We start from the raw sequence: 19,783 nt of genomic DNA, 5'->3' as shown, positions 1-19,783 counted from the left end.
AAAAAAATATTATTTGTAAGTACCTATTAGGTTAATTAGGATATTAGGTTATTACGTCTATTAGGTAATTACTCTTATTAGGGTATTGGATTCTTACGTCTATTAGGTTAGGTTATTACGCCTATTAGGTTAATTAGGGCATTTTAAGTTATTTTTCTGGGTAAATTTTAATCGGCAATTTTAGAAACCTTGTTTTGAGCATGAATGTTAACTCACGTTTCATTAGTTGCATGTTTTATTGAAGTTTTTAACTGCATGCTTTAGAATTGCGTTTTTTATAAAAATAAGTTTATAAATGGAACAATTCTTGGCAAATTTGAATAATTCATAATTCTACTCTCCAAACTCGCATTTTTTGATCTAACTCCCGTTAAAATATTTTAAGCAAAATTACAAGCAGTATATTTTTTTGTCTAATTCATTTCGTTGTTTACATTTTCATTTTGATATCTATTCTATATTTTAATAACTCGTTGCTCTTTCCTGTGCGTTGTGACAAAAGCCACCACACTTTTCTACAAATCTATGCATATGAATATTCAGGCGTGGTCTGTGTACAGTCTATAACAATCAATATACATTTCCATTCGATTTATTTAACTGAACTTAAATCACTAAATTAAATATTTTAAATTTTTATATCCAAACACTAAACTTTTACGCGAAATGAAAAATTTAAGTTTTAAACTTTTAGTTTATTTTACTAATAAATGTTTCGAGCAGTCTATGCACACTTATTTGAACCTATTTAACCTCTTTTTGTTAACCTATCAACATAATTAGCGCGATTAAAATATTGAATTCTTACTACTGGGTTGTGTAACCCTATATGCTTGTAAAAGAAAATCTTCATTAAATTACTCAAAATGATTCAAATGGTTGAATTGTCTGATAACAGAAACTGAAAAGTGACATTAATAGTGCTTCTAAAATTCTTTAATTTTTTCGCAAATAATGTGTACCAAATGAGATTATCCCTACCTTTTTCTTTAGCATGTTGAAATTGTCGATGATGACACCAATAAAGAGATTGAGCGTAAAGAAAGAACCACAAATGATGAAAGTAACAAAATATATGTATGCAGGGAAATTTGCTTCGGTGTAAGGCTGTTGACCAACTTCAGTTGCATCAGTTGCATATTCCATTACTTCTGTCCAGCCTTCAAATGTTGCCTTTGTTCAAATTTAAGCACAAAAATAAAGAAAGAATATAACAATCAGTCTGTTTTATTACGAAACATCAAGCTATTCATAATAATAAGAAGTTTTAAATTTAACTCTTTCATCATGACGGACGAGATAATTCGTCTTCAAGGAATATTCGCTGTGTACTATTGTTACATTAGTGAGTATTTCTATAAATTGCAATTGAATAATATTTTTAAAATGAACTAAGCAAATTTTAAAAGAATTTGCGTTTTGTTTCAATTTTAGTTCTACGGGAGGGAGGAGCTCTTAGCGCAGAGGGTGGGTCATAGGCACACAATTGCCGCGATGAAAGTGTTAATTCTAAATGTAATAAATTGCTCGTATTTTCTGTTGGGTAGCCTGTCACGAATTATCTATGCAGTAAATCACGAATTAGAAATTTGATTTGTAAACATTTCAGATAATTTTGAAAATGATTAGAGAGATCAAAATTAATTCACTCGAAATATGGCCGCCGAGTGAAATTAAGGAGGCGTTATAATGAGCACTTTAAATATTTTTTACATTAATCATTACTATTGTACAAATAGAGTACAAACTCTGTATTTTAATCACGATAGACATACAGCGTGTAAAAAACGGACCACTCTGAATAACTTTTTATCTAATGATCGGATTTTTCAAGCTCTAGGATTTAATTTTAATGGTTCAAGGAGGTGACCTCAAATATGCTAATTAATTAATGCAAACTATATTTTAAGTTACGAAATCAGGCAAAAAAAAGTACTTTTTCTGAATAAAGAAAAGTTTTTTTCGGTGGAATTGGATTTCTAATAGGAGGTAGCCGCAATCTGGGAAACGTGGTCCGAATAGTTTGATCAGGAGAACAGTCCAAAATTTGGACCCTTTTTATATTAATTTTACTTTTCGCATATTTCGTCATATCTCAAAGAAATTATAAGCAAATTGTAAAATTGTTGCACAAAATTATAAAATTAATTTATCAAAGCAAAAAATAACTTTAATTAAATATTTATTACTTTATTTTTTATTCAATAATAGTGTACAGTTGCAACATCATGTAAAAAAAATACAATTTTGCATGAGACAGCACAAAATTTGAACGATATCTGATCAAATAGTTCTTGGAAGTCGCAATTTTAAAAAAAATCGTATTTCTATTTTTAGTTGCATATTTGAGGTTACCTCCTTGAACCTTTAATGTTGAGTCTTAGAACTGGGAGATCCGAACATTAGATCAAGAGCTATTCATGGTGGTCCGATATTTTGTTCACTGTACATTAGAATTATCAAATGCCTGACTGGAGAACTAACAAAAAAAGGTAATTAACTCCTCATTCGTCAAACATATTGAATTTTTACAAGATAATTTCTATAAGATAATTTTTTAAACCCATTCTTCCTTGGTTCTGGAATTATTCTTATGTAAATTGATAGGAATTGCTTTTTATGTAAATATCTTTCATATTTATGCTGAAAAAGTTTTTTTATTATTTCCTTGTAATTATAGCTTTTTAATCATATCAGACAATATCTCAATGGGAGCTTCAGTGGGTGAATGATATTGTTCCTCCACCAAACGCTCTAAAGCATTGAAACAGAGGGTTTTAGATGCACCTTAATCCTGTGTTTCAGGGGACTAATTTTTGAATGTGACGAAATTAAATTACGCAGACACAATAGTTTTCTAAATGTCACACACAAAGAAAAAAATCTATAATGAGCTAAATACCTGAAAAAGATTTTCCGCTCTTTCTTTTTTTTAACTTAAAGAATTTTAAATTGACGGTAATTCGCATCAATGTTCCTTATTTAATTACCGTCGTTCAACAGCAAAACCCAATTATGAGTTTACGACTTCCAATGTTCAACTCCGTAGCCTTGCAATTTTGAATCTAATCCAGAAGACAAATAAACTCCTCGATCAAGTATTTGGAGAAATTTTCCTTTGTGGTGGACTTTTTACATGGAGAAGAACCCCACGAGAATCTCTCACGGTTAGCCTGACGGCAAGGGGACTCTAACCCGTGATCCATCTACCACTGAGGATATTTTACGTCAGAATTGTGGTTGGTGCGATCCGGGTGCAGAATTCGTATCAACCAACCGTCGCTGAGATTCAAACCCTGATCACCTGAGGTCACTCTATCCCCTGAGCCACCAGGGCTCAATTTTCTTTATCTGAAAAACTGAGGGAGACTTTTAGAGATTTTTAAAGTATTGAGAGGAACACATACCCACCGTCCACTCGCCAACACGCCAGTGCCTGACTTATATTCTGTTATCTGTGCTAACTGTTCTTCAGTTCGACAAGTATTTATAAACTGTTATTTGCATTGGCATATACATGACGCCATCATATAGATATGCAGTTCTCATATACATATGCAGTTTGAACATACAAAGCTGCATATGTATATAAGAAAGAAGCGTTCCAGTATCAACTATCAACTGCTTTTAGAACTAATATTCTTGTTTATGCTAATAACTTAACCATGCTCTAAACTGCCTCTCATCAAAGTGTAAAGCTTATTGTTCTATTTTTGTAGTACTTTAACTATAATTAAAAACTTTTATATGTTCCTTTAACAATAATCCTTAACTTACAACTTGGAAAAGAGCCAGATAGGCATTCCCAACATTATCAAAATTGATATCTCTGTTCACCCATGAATAGTTCAGGCTTAGGCACTGTTCCACGTTTGATGTGACGTTGACCGGCAATGTTTGTCCATCTTCTCCAACACACCGATAGAAACGACCACCGAAAAATTGTACTCCCATTATGCTGAAAATTAACCAGAAGACAAGGCACACCAACAACACATTGAAAATAGCCGGTATTGCTGACATCAAAGCATTGACTACAATCTGTTAAATAAAAAAAATATATGATTTGCTTTAAGAATTTTCAAGAATTAAGTCAAAGAAATTTTAAAGATTTTAATTTTCAAGAAAATTTATTAGTATTTAATATAAATTTAAAGATATAAATACTAAAACAACAAAAATTGTATTTAAAAGAAACGCGTTTACCTGATCTTATATCCACGCAATGTTAGAAATTTCATTCTAAAATTACGGTAAAATAACTGGCGGTAGTCTGTCCATCCAATGAACCGTAAAGTTTACGGTAAAGAACATTTTTTTACTTTTACGGTTTTGAAACCGTTTACGACTAATATGAAATATTTACCCCGACCTGCCCCAATTTAGGGCATACGGGTAGTTTACGACTAATATAGTTAAAAAAAACCATGAATACAATAAAATACGGTAATGTACATTGGAGTTAGGTTGTGGTTTATCAAAAGAAATTATTATGCTGGTAATTAATTACAAGGCTGGGCCTCGAACTCCCATTATGTCGGTCATGCGATTAACAGATTAACCCTTTCTACTGTAATATGCATCCAGCCGCAAGCAGCTAAGCAGGCTTCATTAGATGGGCCTAGTTGGTGCGATAAAAATTCTGGTTCTTTAATTGTATTAAGTGAAAGCAGTTAATCAAAATTTTTTCTAGCATTAAGCAGTTTGAGTACCATTTTATTTATGGTTATTTGACTTGTTTGTTTGAATATAGCAAAATAACAATTAAACAAATTGTTATTTAATCATTTTTCCCGAAAAACTTCAAAGAGTGTGAAGTATCACCTATTTCAGCGTCATATGTTCACACATTGAAACTTTTATTTAGAAAATAAGGTTATTTCAATAAAATTACTTATTTATTAATTTTTCACTTTGAAAATTACTTAATTTTTTTTATATTTATACCATAACAATTCTGAATACAATAAAGTAACATTGAAGTAGAAATGTATTATTTGGATTAAATTTTGTAAGAAAATATTGTGATTTGCAAAAATTAAAACAATTAAATGTCATTGTTTACTGTTTTAGGTTTTAGTTTAATTTATACCATAGCAATTCTTAATACAATAAGGTAATGCTTTTTATATAGGAATGTAACAATTGGAAAAAATATTTCTTGAAAATTATTGATAAGATCAATCATTCACAAGAAATATTGAGATACCAAAAGATTGATTTTTACTGACAAGATCAATATTTTTTGCTATTTTTAACCGAAAATCATCCAAAAATATTATGAAGAGTATGATCAGGATTTTATAATTCCAAAACCATCTGCTCATCGAGACTTGTCAATAGTTGCATTATGCACTTTACCGAAAATGTGCAGCTGATTTTAGATATATCAATAATTTTTCTTAGCTGAATTAATGCGCTTACATTTGATTCGGGACTAGTAAAAACATTCGGAAAAAAATATTGTGAATCGATTTATCAAAGCATCGTTACCTATGGTTTATCATCGATTTATCGATTTACTAAAAGAATTAAATATCTTCATTTATCGTTTTATAGATAAAACTCTTATATTGTATTTTTCATTTGTACAAAATTAAGCTTTTCTTCTATAAACCCTTTTTGAGCTTTAAACAATAATTCGTAATATTGGGTTCAATTGTATATTTACGCAATATTTTTAAAAACGTAAAGACGAAAGTTGCTTTCTATGGGAAAATGAAAAATCAGTTAACATTCCTGATGCTTAGATACATTAAAATGATGTCTATAAAATTAGCGCCTAAATCTAAACTTTATATAAGCATTAGCTAATTGAACATCAAGTAGTTGATTATTTTTGTAAATTATTTTTATTCTAATTTTAAATTTATTTTGAGCTAGTTCTTAATTTGTTGACAGTATGTTTAAATACATAATGCTAAAAATAATATACCATGATAAATGCTAATACATTGCTATATTGGCCACAAATGCTATATAAACAAATGCTATATTGGCAACATTTGTATTAGTCAACATTTTCTTTGATTTGTGATATTTAACTTTCAAACGATAGTATTTTTCAAAAGATACTTAAAAGAACACTTTCAGAAATTTTGTTTTCTAATTTTGAATGTAAATTTTATGTCTTTTAAATAAAAACTTTCAACAAAAGTTGTGTGTCAACTAGAATTTCTTATTTTCGGTACCAAACTATTGTTGGAATTGAGTTTAAAACGGACTAAACAAACGCTTGCAACGCCAAAAAGTTTCCTTAAACAGTTGTTTTTACAGTCCAAAGATCAATTTTCCTTCTTGTTATTTAAGGAGAAAGGAGTGAATTAAAAAGAAACTTCAATAAAAAAAATGAGAAAGGAGTGAATCACTAAAATTCTAATTATTTTAATCTCTTAAACAACATAGTTTTAATCAACCACTTTTTAATTCGAAAAATGTAAAGATGAAGCAAAATTTCTTCATCATGAACTATGACCACTGTTTTTATGACTTTTTTTGGCCAAAGTTTTTTGGATTGAAAAAACCTGCCCCGCAAAGCATTAGTAGTATCTGAATTCCGAAAAAATTTCTGAAGAAGACTTTAAAAGTTGCTTTTAAAAATTTTTATAGAAGAATTCAGAAGTGTATTACATGTGATGAAGGTTTCTTTAAAATATACTCAGATAGCAGTGCAAGATTGATTTTAATGTCAGCAACAACCTTTATCAGAAAGCCCAACGATCTTCATAAAAGATTATAACCATGCAAGTTTAAAACAATGTTAAATTTAACTATGCTAGTTTACTCACTTTGAGATTCGCAAACATAAACAATTCTTTTATATCGAGATTGAATCTGCCCTTACGAAACAAGGTTAGAAAAAACTTCGGGAATGGATGATGAATCTCATTCTCAAGTAAAGAGTAGAAAGTATTCTCAAACCGATGATGAATTTGCCTTCTCAAAATTTTTTTAGATTTCATGACCATTACTGAAACAAGGTTTAGTTGCGCAGGCTTTTAAATACTTTATTTTGCACTTTAAAAGTGAAGGTTTGCCTAATAACTAAGTTTTCAACACAAGCAAAATGTTGAACAAAGTTAGCCTGAACAAAGTTAGCATGAAAAAAAGGCAAATAAGGTTTACAGTACTAGTAAATAGAATCTAAGAATGAGATTTTTTTGTAAAGGTTTTCGCATGCCCTTATTAATCTATAAGGAAAAGGTTTTTATACTAATACTTCTTTTAAATTAAAAAAAGAATTAATTAGCCAACCAAATGGAAGTAAAAAAAACAAGTTTGCCGTAAGGTTGTTTGTTGTTTAGGTATGTAAAACTTACATTATTTTCTGGAGTCATTAGATAAATCCTGAATGTTACTAGCATACCTTTTATAGTGTTTTAACGAGACTTACTTTCATTCCTTCCCACCGAGATATAGCTCTGAGAGGTCGTAAAGCTCGTAGAGTTCTAAATGCACGTAAAGCATATAAACCAGAACCAGAGCTTTCAGCAACTATGCTTACTACTGACACCTACAGAGAAAAAAATAAAAATTATTCGCAAATAAGGAAATGTCTGAATACATGATAAATTTCTGTTTATTGAAACAAATTGTAAATTTTTTTCACTGAACAATTGTATATATGTATTGTAATTGATATAAATTTGTTTTAATAATTTGAATTCTCCTAGATTTCGAAAGATGTCAAATAATTGACTAGACTTTTTAACACAGTTTTAAATTTAGGCTGCTTATTTTCCTTATTAATGTGTTAAATTTTTTAATCAAGTTTTAAAATGTTCAAGACATTTAAAAAGAAAACATGCGGGGAAATTTATTACAATGAAAAAGCAATAAAATTTTCAGAGCAAAAGTACCGGCATTCAGGATGTCGGTACTTTTAATCATAAAATCCATCTCTACCGAACATGTTACGGAACAAAAATTCGGATATACCATATTTTTTCAGTAATAATTACAGTAAAATCGCTGAATCACTCTAATTAAGCAAATATTACTGTAAAAATTACCGTGTAATATTTTACGGTAAAAATGGATTTAACTGATGATGCTCTATAGTCTATATCATAATTTGATCTGGAAATTTTTACAATGTAGAGTCTTTAAGTTTACTCTCTTCATAGTAACACATTTTGTGATATTTTACAATATCACAGAAATGATTGTCTCCAGCTAATATATTCGCTACAGGGAATATTTCGTTATGCGGAATGTTGTGGCCTTTTGTAGTGATTTGATAAACATTCTGAAATTCTTTGCTGCCGTGATAAGTTCAAAATTAGATAATTTTGACTTAATTAAAAATTAAGGTGATACATGTTATAAATTTATTAATGTCATTGATTTTTATTATAAAAATAAAATGAAATAAGTGAAGAAAAATTATCCATTTAAAGGATAATACTTGCTTATAGGAAAATAGGCTAAATAGGATTATTTTACTTAATTTCCGGAATTTTCAACGGTTCAAAATTTCATGAAGTTCTCATAAAAAATTTCCTTTCATTTGGGAAATTTTTTAATGGTTTTGAATGATCATAACGTTTTAGTCCAAAAGACCGTTTCCTGTTTTGCGTGTGAAGATTCACTGATCACTATGTGAAGATTTCGGAGTCACTGTCACTTTCTTAGTCTTTATCGTTGTTCATTATACACTTCAAAAAATTCCAAATAGAATTACGGTATAAAGTATTGGCACTTGGGTGCATCATTCGTAAAATTCATTTAACTATAGTATCCATTGTTACCATCAAAGTACTATTTCGTAACTTTTACTATAATATTTATTTAATTAGAATGATTCAGTAATTTTACGGTAATTAATACTGAAAAAATATGGTACACTAGATTTTTTTTCCTGTAATATATTCCGATAAAGGTAAGAGTACCGGCACCCTCAGTGCCGGTGCTGTTTGCTGTATTTTGATCTGAAATTTTTTACTGTGTACTGTTTAAAATATCTTCATCTGTAGGATGTGGTTCAGTTAACAAAAGAGTTACATCGCAAACTATAATAGTTGAACCTTTTACCATTGCCATCATTGGTTTACCATTACTTTCTAATGCTTCAACTTATTCCAACATACTAATATACAATTGCAACTATTCAAAAATGCCAAAAAATCAAAAAATACATCAACTCAAAAATTTCGAAAAAAAATAAAAATAAAAAAGATTGAAGTTTGAAAAATTTGTTGTATGGAAGATGTTTTGAATGTTATGTTTACCATCCGACTAAAAATTTAGTTGTAGGGAAACTATACAGTATATATACGAAAATAAGATAATTTTGAAGTAGGAAATTTTTTTTTTTAATATTTATAGAGGAAAAATACATACGCAAACGATTGTAAAATCTAATGTTGTCCAAAGACTGCTGAAATATACAACAAATCCATAAGCCACCCATTTCAATAGGACTTCGAGAACAAAACAAGCCGTGAAAAACAAATTGAGGTGTCCAAGAATCATCATCATTTGAGGTTTCTCAGGCAGAAATACATCTTCAAAGCACTAGAAAGTATCAATACACTTATAGAAAGTTCGATACTCTAAGTCTCAAAATTGCAACATTCAAGACATACATTTTATCATTTATATATTTTTTTATTTGACTTTATTATGAAAATTATTTATTGCTTTTTGCATCTACCCCTCGTCAGCGTAACGGGTTGATAAAAAATAAAATATCCTGAATAATTTTCCGTATAACTTTGTCTTGTTGTAATTTGATTTTTCTTTACAATATAGTAATATAAACAGGTATAATTTTTAGGTTTAATTTCTTTGAGGGGAATAGACACAGTACATTTGTTTAAATTAGAAGTGAAAATTAGAAATGTATTCGTAAATTAAATTGAAGAATAACCCTTTGACTACTAAAGAGACTCATTTGTCCCAACAAATATTTAAAAATTACTAATGTTCATATGTATCCCTCCATTAAGTACTGCCGGGACATATATGTTCCAGCCTCTAAATTGATAATCGCTTGTCAGAAAAATCCCAAATACTAAATTTGCCTTACATGTGACCTATTTTGTCCTTTTGGATAATAAACGGGACAAAAAAAAAGCATTTTTTAAAATTCGTAATCAAAGGGTTAATGGAGTAAAATAATTTTGAAAATAATCTTCTATCGTTGAAAGATATAGTTGATTCAAAGAAAACAGAAATTTATGTAAAAATCCCTCAAAAATGGTCAAGTGTAAAAAGTTTAGGAAAGATTAAAAAGCCAAGCATTCGTGTGTAAAATAAGTTTCAGGGAGGCTCTTTATTTGTAATTTGATCCAGAATTTCTTACAGTGCATTTCTAAAAGCTTCACGCAAGAGCTTTCAAATCGGGCCAACAATTTTGTCTTGTAAAATCTCCCGAAAGTTTTGCTGCTAAGAGAAAAATTGTTTACAAAGAGTGAGTATAGAAGTGTTTCCATAATTTTGTCCAACCCCTTTAGATTACGAGTACCATCGTACGAGGGACTAATTAACAGGCGTAATTATATGCAAGACGTGCTTTTTTTTACTAAGCGGTTTTACAAAATATTGACTAATTGCTTTACTTATCTTTATTTCCTTATCTTTAATTCCGTAAAAATAACGATGAGACAAATTTTGTACCATCTGGTAAATTTGGTACACGGTAAAAAATTTTGGATCAAATTACGATTAAAAAAACTCTGGCACTCTGAATTCAGCATCCGGAAAATCAATTTTACCGTAAAATTTTATACAGTAATTTTTACAGTAATGTTTATTTAATTTTAAAGTAAATATTACTGTTAAGCGCTGATTCTTTTTGTTTCTGCTTAGAATATTAGACTGATATCATTAAAATTACTTTTAAATGTTCCATTGTTTTGAAACAGAAATAGAGATCATGCGTTCTATAGATAATCTTTGCTTATTTCAATGATGATTTTATGATTGATCTACAATGATTAATAATTGATTTAGTATGTACTAATTATTATTTTATCACACACTATTTTTGTCGGGTATAATTTTCTCCATTATTTAATACACAGAACTCTAAGTTTTAAATATATTAACTAAGAAGTACTTAACAAGTAGCAATAATTTTAAAAACAATTTCTGCAGGAAGACCAAGTTGCAGTTTTTCTATATAAAATAATTGTACTATAGAAATGTAATTATCATTTCAATTACTTAAATTTTGTTGTATCTTATTATGTGTATTATTTTAAATAACATTATGTTAATCGTTTAGTTCCGCAAATATGATAACTTTAACAGTTTTAATTTAAAAAAAGACTTACTAGAACAATGCTACTACAAAATATGAGTACAAGAACACTGTATTCAAACGCTTTGTGATCACAAATCCTAAGAATCAGTCGTCGACTTAGTTTCCAGTATTTGTAAAAAGGACGGCCTTCAGGATCGAACCATCTAAAGCATAAAATTGATATAATTTTATAACATGTTTTATTTTAATTAAAACGTTTTATCAATTATTATAATCTTATCTATAGTATTATTTTATTATAATTACATCCTATTATTGAAGTTATACTTCTTATGCGACTTCCAACAAGGTGGCGTTAAACGTTTAACGCTACATTTTTATTGACCGGGAAATCACGTGGTAGGATCCAGTTTTCCCTCATTCATTTCCATATTGCTTTGGTTCTCACTAGCATAAAAATAATAAAAGTCATAAAAGTATTGTTTTTCTATAAATATTTTTTTAGTTTGTTTTGATACACATATAATTTAATGGGGTAGTATATTTTATTTTCAAATTTAGCGGATAACAATTGTAAAAAATGAGTGAAAACAATCCCACGGACAATGCAACGAATTTAAGGTTATGTCAAGGTACGTCTCTTGTGAATATCAATTGATTGTTTCTCATCTGAAATTACATTATGACGCATTCACATACATTATTAATAAAAATACATTTTCCAGGGCGAGACGATGAGGCAATCACAAGCACTTCCACTGGTTCAAGAGGTCGGCGAGGGAAAAATGCACTATATTACCGTGATTACAGAGCACGGAAAAAGAGTCGTTGAATAGAACTAGTGATCCTTCTACCACTGCTGATTCTTCTATAATTAACGTTGCGAAGTTTAACTTCTTCCGCGCGGAGAGACTCCACGCACTATTTTATATAGAGGTGCTGTTTGCTGTATTTTGNTATATATATATATATATATATATATATATATATATATATATATATATATATATATATATATATATATATATATATATATATATATATATATATATATAATCTGGATTAACAATGTAAGGTGAAGCTAGATTAATTTATCTCTTTTAGTGGTGTCCTAATTTTTAGCTTTTTCTATTGAGCAACAGTTGTTGAAAGAAGATGCATTTTCAATTAACCAAATGTGGAAGTTTAGGTTGAATTTCAACATTAAATAAAACCAGTTGCTCACATGACTTTTCTACAATTACTTGTTGATGACATTCATTTGCTATTTTACCAATGCGCATGCAACACTTTATTTAATTAAAATTGGACAAGAACTTTTTTCTCAGTTAATATATTTAAAGGGCCGCATGTGTGGTAAAGAATATGTAAATACTTCATCATTACCCATAAAAATAAATCGGGAAACAGTTTGGTGGCTCTGTTACTTTTGTAGAAGACGTTTGAGACTTTGATGGCGTCACATCTCTTGTAGAATTTTGGGAATCCTATTCTAACAAAAATAAGAAACCTAAATTTATCTTTCAGATAAAAAGACAAATAATGCATTTATAAGGGTACAGACTGAAGTCTGGAATTATTTTGAAATTTGGGAAATCTTTACCTGCTCGACCATTTCCACAGTTGGCAAAGATACGTGTACTTCCGTTTCGGGTATTCTGTTGGGAACAGCAAGTACGCTTGTCTCTAAACAGAGATATTTAATAAAATAAGTTATGGTGTTTTGTAACTACCATCCTTAACATGTATTTAACAATATGCTCGTTGAATCTCGTTATTTAAGAGAAAAAAATCAAAAGAGTTAAAGAACAGAAAGGAATATCAAAAACATCAAAACTAGGTAAGATTGATTATTTAATCCGAAATGCACTTATATCTCTTGACACAGAATTTTTATTAAACATACTTTTCATACTTTTCTCAATGTTCTGTAGTAATTTAGGTCAAAGTAAGTGAAAAGTATTATGTTTAGCATTTTAATATTTTATGGTTATGAAATGCAGTATGATACACCGTAGTCATTTTCTGTGCTGAGGATAAAATCTTCCAAACACGAAAAACGCGTTCCGAACGTTCAAAAGTTTTTCTCATTCAATCAATTGTTAAATATTTTGATAGCATAATAATTCTTTGGATGTTGAAAAATAAATAAATAACGTTATGCTTAATTCCTTAAATATAATAATATTTTAAACCATTTTATTCTTTATTATTGTAGCTTTTAAAGTGATTAATGCTTTAGTCTATCAACTAATTCGTTGACCGTTTTATTGTAGTGGCTTAATTTTTTATGGAGCGGAAAATAAATGAATAATATTATATTAATTAACGAGTAACGAAACGTTGTTGGTGTTCCGGCAAAGATCTTATTTGCACTCTTAACAGTGCGCATCTAGTAGGTAGTACACTGTAAAAAAATTCTGAATCCAATAACGGTAAAAAGTACCGGCACTCAGAGTGCCGGTACTTTTTACCCTAAAATCCATTTTTACCCATACAAAAAATCTGATATACCGCAATTTTTATGGTGAAAATTACTATCAAATCCCTGCATCAATCGAAGTAAATAAGTATTACTGTAAAAACTGCGATATACAAGTATTATTTTACCGTTAAAATAAATGTTACGAATGTGCCAGTACTTTATACCATAATTTGATCCAGAATTTTTTACAAATAGTGTGCAGATAATCTATGTAGTTCATAGATTATCTGGGAAATTTGAGAAATGAATTCATTTAATCGCATCACCCTAGTTCAGGGATGGCGAACCAATGGCACGCGTGCGATTTATGGCACGAGGCACAATATTTTGGGCACGGCACTGATCACAAATGTTATTACACTATGAAGCATATGTAACAATTAAAATAAAAATCAAAAAAAGCAAACAAAATAATTAACAATTATTAATAAAAAAATTAACAATTAATGTTAAAAAACAATTAATAACAATAAAAAACAAGCTAACAATAAAAAACTAGCAAAAACAATTAACAGTCCTGCTTAAACTAACATCTTACAACCTAATATAAGTTATTTGTCATCTAATCTGCAACAACAGAAGTCACACTGATATAACTTTAAGTTTAATTACGCGTATAACTGAGACACTGCAAAATGTTTTCTTTTTCAATGTAAACAAAGAGTTTTGACAGAATTTAATATTATTATTTTCCCAATAAACACGAAGTCAAAATTATTTGACGGCACGTCTACGACATCATTAAGCAATTTTTTTAGAAAAAATGGCACGTTGGTGAATAAAGGTTCGCCACCCCTGCCTAGCGCATTACCTGGATGATTTGTAAATTAACTGATTTCAACGCTTTATTGGTAAAAATTACATTTCATTACTATTTCATTGATATTTTATTTCTATTATTCTATCCTGCATTATTTTTATTCTATCTATCTGCATCCTGCGCAAGAGGAATTTATCGTTACATTTTCCTCACCTCGATTCTGACGAAGTTGCTGATGGAATACAGCCGCGATGTCACTGGCTCGTCTTGGAGATTCAGGTCGTTCAGACATTTGAGGTTCAGTTTTCCTTCTTTTTTGAAACACGTATTCTTCGGGAGTTTCGTCAGTCCATTCTGCATTACCCCGACTAATGACTCCTTTAATCCGTCGAAATCCTTTCAGCAGTTTTGAATCAGAACTGGTTGCCTCTTTCTAGAAAGGAACTAGGTGTTACAATTTTATTAGTGGCCACTTACTTCCTTCACCCCTCTGGACCTGGCGTCCGATATGCCGGACATCAATTTTCAAACTACAATCATTCATATTAACCAAATCATATTAACGGAAACCAAATTATATTCATTCATATTAACCAAATTAATAACAATCTGAATCACAGAGTTTTTGTTTAATTTGATGATGAGGACGCTATTGCTTTCCAAAGGGACTGATATCTTTAAATTGTATATGCCGATTGAAGGATATTTCTTGAAACTATGAGACATATTCCAAATGAAGAGAATATCTTGAAACTATAAAAATTTTCCAACTGAGGAAGCTAAAATGGCGTAATCTTTTTATTTTAATTTATAATTAATTAATAATTTAAATTAATTAAACTAATCTTTTTAAATTATAATTAATTAAATTAATCTTTTGATTTTAATTTATAATTAAATTAATTAAATTAATTAAATTAATTAAATTAATTAAATTAATTAAATTAATATTTTTAAATTATAATTAATTAAATTAATATTGTAATTTTAATTTATAAAAGGCTTTAAGGCTAACAATAGATTAAACACCTTAAAGTGGAATCGACATTGATTCATAGTTCACTCGTCATTCTATGTTTTTTTCAATTGATTTTTTTTTTGTATTATAGATATGGTAAATAAAGTGTATTAATTTAGTCGTATTGTTCTTTTTTTATCAATAGGCTTTATTTAAAATTATGCCCTTCAAATTAGCATTAAATATATCTATTAAAAAACTTAAATATAAACCACAAGAACTTTAAAAGTTTTATTTTGTTTACAAATTTTGAACAGAGCGAAATTTTTTATAAGCGTTAGTTAGATTTAAAGTAAAATAAATACTTGCAAACAAATATTTTTTTATATAATAAAACAACAGCTCTGACCAAAAAAATTTTTTTTAAATCAATTACTGAATAAATTCTTTTGAAGAAATATCTCGCTTGTATAGATTCCAACAACAATCCGTAGTGGGATACGAGTTAAGGGTAAGGCCAGCAGGAGTCAGCGCTGCGCGCCAACCACTTTTACTTCCCTTCCAAGATTAGCTAGAGCTCCTTGATCTAAATATGGGTAGGCTTCAAGCCACCACCAAATGGGTGATTCCACAATGGTGTAAAATAGATTCCTTAAACGAAAAGGAAAATTGTGTGACAAAATGTTATTAAATAAAATTTCTAGGAATATAAGTTCATAATATTAAAAAAATAGTGCCGAATTCGGATGTTTTTCAGATGTTTAATAAATATCTTATTTTTTTAATAAAGCATTTTTTAAATAGCCTTAAAAAATTAATTTAAAGCAATTTTTACTTAATGTGCACACAATTTACCACATTTTCTATTTCCGATTAATATAAAACTATTTATCCTCCCAGGACAATATTAATTAAAATTATTTTTCTTATTAAAAGTCAGAAAACAATATGCTTCATTCTTGAAATCACAGGCTATCAATAATTTTAAATGTAGTTTTAACATACTATGCTGTATCATGTATTTTTAAGTACATAAATTATTCTTCGTAATTAGTTTGAATGCCTTCAAAATTTAAAATAAAGTTTTAATTATGTCCTTTTTAAAAATAACTTTAAATTATTATTTAGAATCAACATAATTCATTAATTATTGAGTGAAACTGTATTTATCAATAAAAAGGTTATGTTAGCAAATTTGTGAAGTAGTTTCGCGGGATTAAACAGAATATGTATGATTCGTAGTCATAATTACTCAATATGTAAGATTCAGAATGAGAATTGTACCTTTTTTTGATTGAGCTCTTTTGAGTTGAAGGAGTTAAGAAGCATGGCAAGAAAGAGGTTGAGCACAAGAAAATTTCCCATCGTTAAAGCGACGAGAAAAAGAACGATGCAGACTTGATACTTCTCACCGGAAGCTCTCATGCAATCCCATAATGGCTGCACCCATTCTCCGCATAGAATTCGAAATATCATTAAAAGTGAATGCCAGAAATCTGTAAAATTCCACCTAAAGATGACATGTTAAAATATGTAGGTGACTTCGGAAAAAAATGGCAACACCACATGATGAATACTTTTATATTTAGTTTCTGTGGTGTATGATGTCAAACTGTTCATTAATTCATGCTTGTTTTAAAAAGCTATAATTTATTTGTCATAAATACGCATAAAAAATACATCCAATTAAATTGTACCAATTAGATATCAGTTCGATATTATCTATTTGAGATATGAGCCTGTTCAAGCACGAGGAATTTAAAATAAAGCCAACCCAAGTCTGAGGTTGATCTAGATGAAAGTTGAAATTTCAGAAGATTTAATGGTAATATTTACGAGGAAACAAAAAGAGGAAGAGAAAAGTCAAATAAAAAAAAGAGATTACTCATTTACAAGTAGAATACTTCTTAATTGTCAATATTAAAAAACGAAATATTTTAACTAATACGCTATGAGCAATAAAAATTTTAACAATAAAAATTGTTAAAATTTTTATTTATTTCTGCTATTTTTTATTATTTTGAAGGAAAGCGTGTAGAGAAAAGTTTCGATTAGAAATGGTGATTTCTAATATACCTCATTGTACATGAAGGGCTTGGAGCATTACATTTTTAAGGGGTTTTATTATTTAATATCAGTCATCTGACAGTTGAAATTTCAGAGGATTTAAAAGAACAAAAAGAGAAAAGCCAAATAAAAGATATGATTGAGATTATTTATTTACAGATATAATACTTCTTAATTGTCAATGTTAAACAAAAGACAAAATATTTTATGTAAAGCACATTATTAAAACTTTAATTTATTTATGCTATATTTTTATTATTTTTCTAAAAATTTTGAAGAGCGAAGTTTTGATAGATAGTTTCGATTTTTTTAAAAGTCTCTTTAATAGCAACCTTGTTTATAATGATAAACAAGGTTTTAAAACTGTTCAAGGAAGCGTTTTCGGTAATAAAAAAATAAAAAAAAAAACTTCTATTTTCATGGAGGCAATAAGATATTTCAGTGTATTGTGCTGTTTTGTAGAGGAAATTTCAGAAACTTATAAAATATCTATTTGGAAACAATACTGAAGAGCGGTTTAGTGTAATAATGTCACCTTTAGAAAAAGAGTGGCTTATCACCGAATTTTTGAAATCTTTCAATGAGAACAAAATATGGTAAAAATTACCAAAATGTGGTAAAATGTATTATGTTTCTGGCTCTGGAAACACCAAATAGCTTGATTATTTTTAGCAAAGCCCTTTGGTAATGATTTTTGTAAAATTAACAGTAAAATAAGATTTTTAATAAGTGGCAATAAAATTTGGTAATTTTATATGATACCTTATAGCAGGACATAAAAACCATTTATTCGGTTGCATTTACTTTTCAGTTTTGCAGTTTTTACTAAATGTGTGGTAATAAGAGCTTTCATTTTGAGAACCGGAATTTCCGGTCAACCATTGGCATATGAACGAAAAAATTTCCTAATGAATAAATACCGTGTATTTTTTTTAAACCTAAACAACATTTTTCTTCATCACAAACATCAATACTATACAGTACGTAAATTTTAGCAGTGTTCTGTGCCTCTTTACTTTTTAAATGAACTCCTTAAGAAAGAATTACATATTTAGTTTAATAACAATAAAAAAAAATTTAAATTACCTTGGCACTGGCCCAGGAGCAAAGTTTTCTTCTGTATAAATGTCACTAAAGAGTTGCACCCCTAAAATTGCGAATATGTATACGATGACTGCTAGAACCAATGTCATATTTCCAACAGCGCTTAGGGTACTCGCAATAATCGTTAGCAGTAATCGCATTGTTGGCCAAGCTTGAGCTAATTTTACCACTCTCAGCTGCGAATAAAAAAAAAAACAAATAAGAGAAAGTCTACGATGTGAATAAGCAGTTTTGATAAAAAAAAGTATAATAATTATGATTACTAATTGTATGATAATATTGTTTTAATTATAATTACTAATCATTAATTGTTCTAGTTTGCGTTCCATTTTATTTTGTTGTGCAAAAGTTGTTAAAGTTAGAAACTTAAAATTACGAAAGTGTGTAGAAAAATATGTAGCGAGTACGATAAATTAAAATAAGGGAAATTCAATAATTAGTTCAAAAAATAATAACTGTTTAACTTCTAACTTTAACTTCCAACTTCTTAGTTTAAATTCTTAACTTTTTCCGAAATTTCCTTTATTCGTAAGTAGTTGTTATTTTAAATACTTATTTCTGTTTTTATTTTTTTAAGCAATTATTATAAGACTTTTTCCATTGCTGTAGAAAAACTTATTTATCTTTCCCAAAATCTTAATTTTATAAACTCAAGTTTAATTTGATATCTGAAGTAAAAAGAATAATAGAGAAAGATTAGATTTCATGATGCCAGATATGAATCTAAGCACTTATGTTAAATTTTCTAAATACATAAGAGATTGAATTAAGGAGAAAGGAACACCGTTTCTTGTTAGAACTGCTATAATAATGTAAGTTTCATTATTGAGTAAAATTACTTCTCAATTGATTCTTATCTTTCTTATCACACACTGCATTAGTAAAGATTCTTTTTAGCACAGTAGATTATTTCCATGAAGCAGTCGTTGCTGAAAGCCCTTATATAGCAGGACTGCAAAGAGCACAAACTGGTACAAAAGATATTTTAATTCTAGCAATTTTTTCGGGAAAAATAAAATGTTTGTAACTATCAAGATTTCTTTTATAATTTTCGCATATATACAGGGTGATTCTAAAAAGATGGGCAAAATTTCAGGAAGTGATAGTACACACCCAAGCAAACAATTTTTATCAAAGAATGCATGGTCGAAAACAAAACGCAAAACCGCTAGAGGGCGTCAAAGTTTATGTTCTTATATG

The 19,783-nt window shown here is 28.9% G+C and overlaps 1 protein-coding gene across 1 annotated transcript in view; it reads right to left on the bottom strand.

Annotated features, from left to right (window-relative positions):
• LOC107444465 (sodium channel protein 1 brain) overlaps positions 1-19,783 on the bottom strand; it is a 71,178-nt gene that overhangs the window by 6,598 nt on the left and 44,797 nt on the right. Inside the window, exons 16-25 of the mRNA XM_016058615.3 lie at positions 18,566-18,759; positions 16,697-16,922; positions 14,668-14,887; positions 12,813-12,895; positions 12,596-12,696; positions 11,280-11,412; positions 9,343-9,516; positions 7,394-7,513; positions 3,778-4,041; positions 982-1,173 (exon numbers count right to left, since the gene is read on the bottom strand). Coding sequence (XP_015914101.1) covers positions 982-1,173; positions 3,778-4,041; positions 7,394-7,513; positions 9,343-9,516; positions 11,280-11,412; positions 12,596-12,696; positions 12,813-12,895; positions 14,668-14,887; positions 16,697-16,922; positions 18,566-18,759 — 1,707 coding nt within the window. The remainder of the gene's footprint in view (positions 1-981; positions 1,174-3,777; positions 4,042-7,393; positions 7,514-9,342; positions 9,517-11,279; positions 11,413-12,595; positions 12,697-12,812; positions 12,896-14,667; positions 14,888-16,696; positions 16,923-18,565; positions 18,760-19,783) is intronic.

The sequence above is a fragment of the Parasteatoda tepidariorum genome, chromosome 6 (genome assembly GCF_043381705.1).
Source record: "Parasteatoda tepidariorum isolate YZ-2023 chromosome 6, CAS_Ptep_4.0, whole genome shotgun sequence".
NCBI lineage: Eukaryota > Metazoa > Arthropoda > Arachnida > Araneae > Theridiidae > Parasteatoda > Parasteatoda tepidariorum.
Note: the sequence above shows the minus strand (reverse complement) of the source record. Positions and strands in the feature narration are given on the sequence as shown.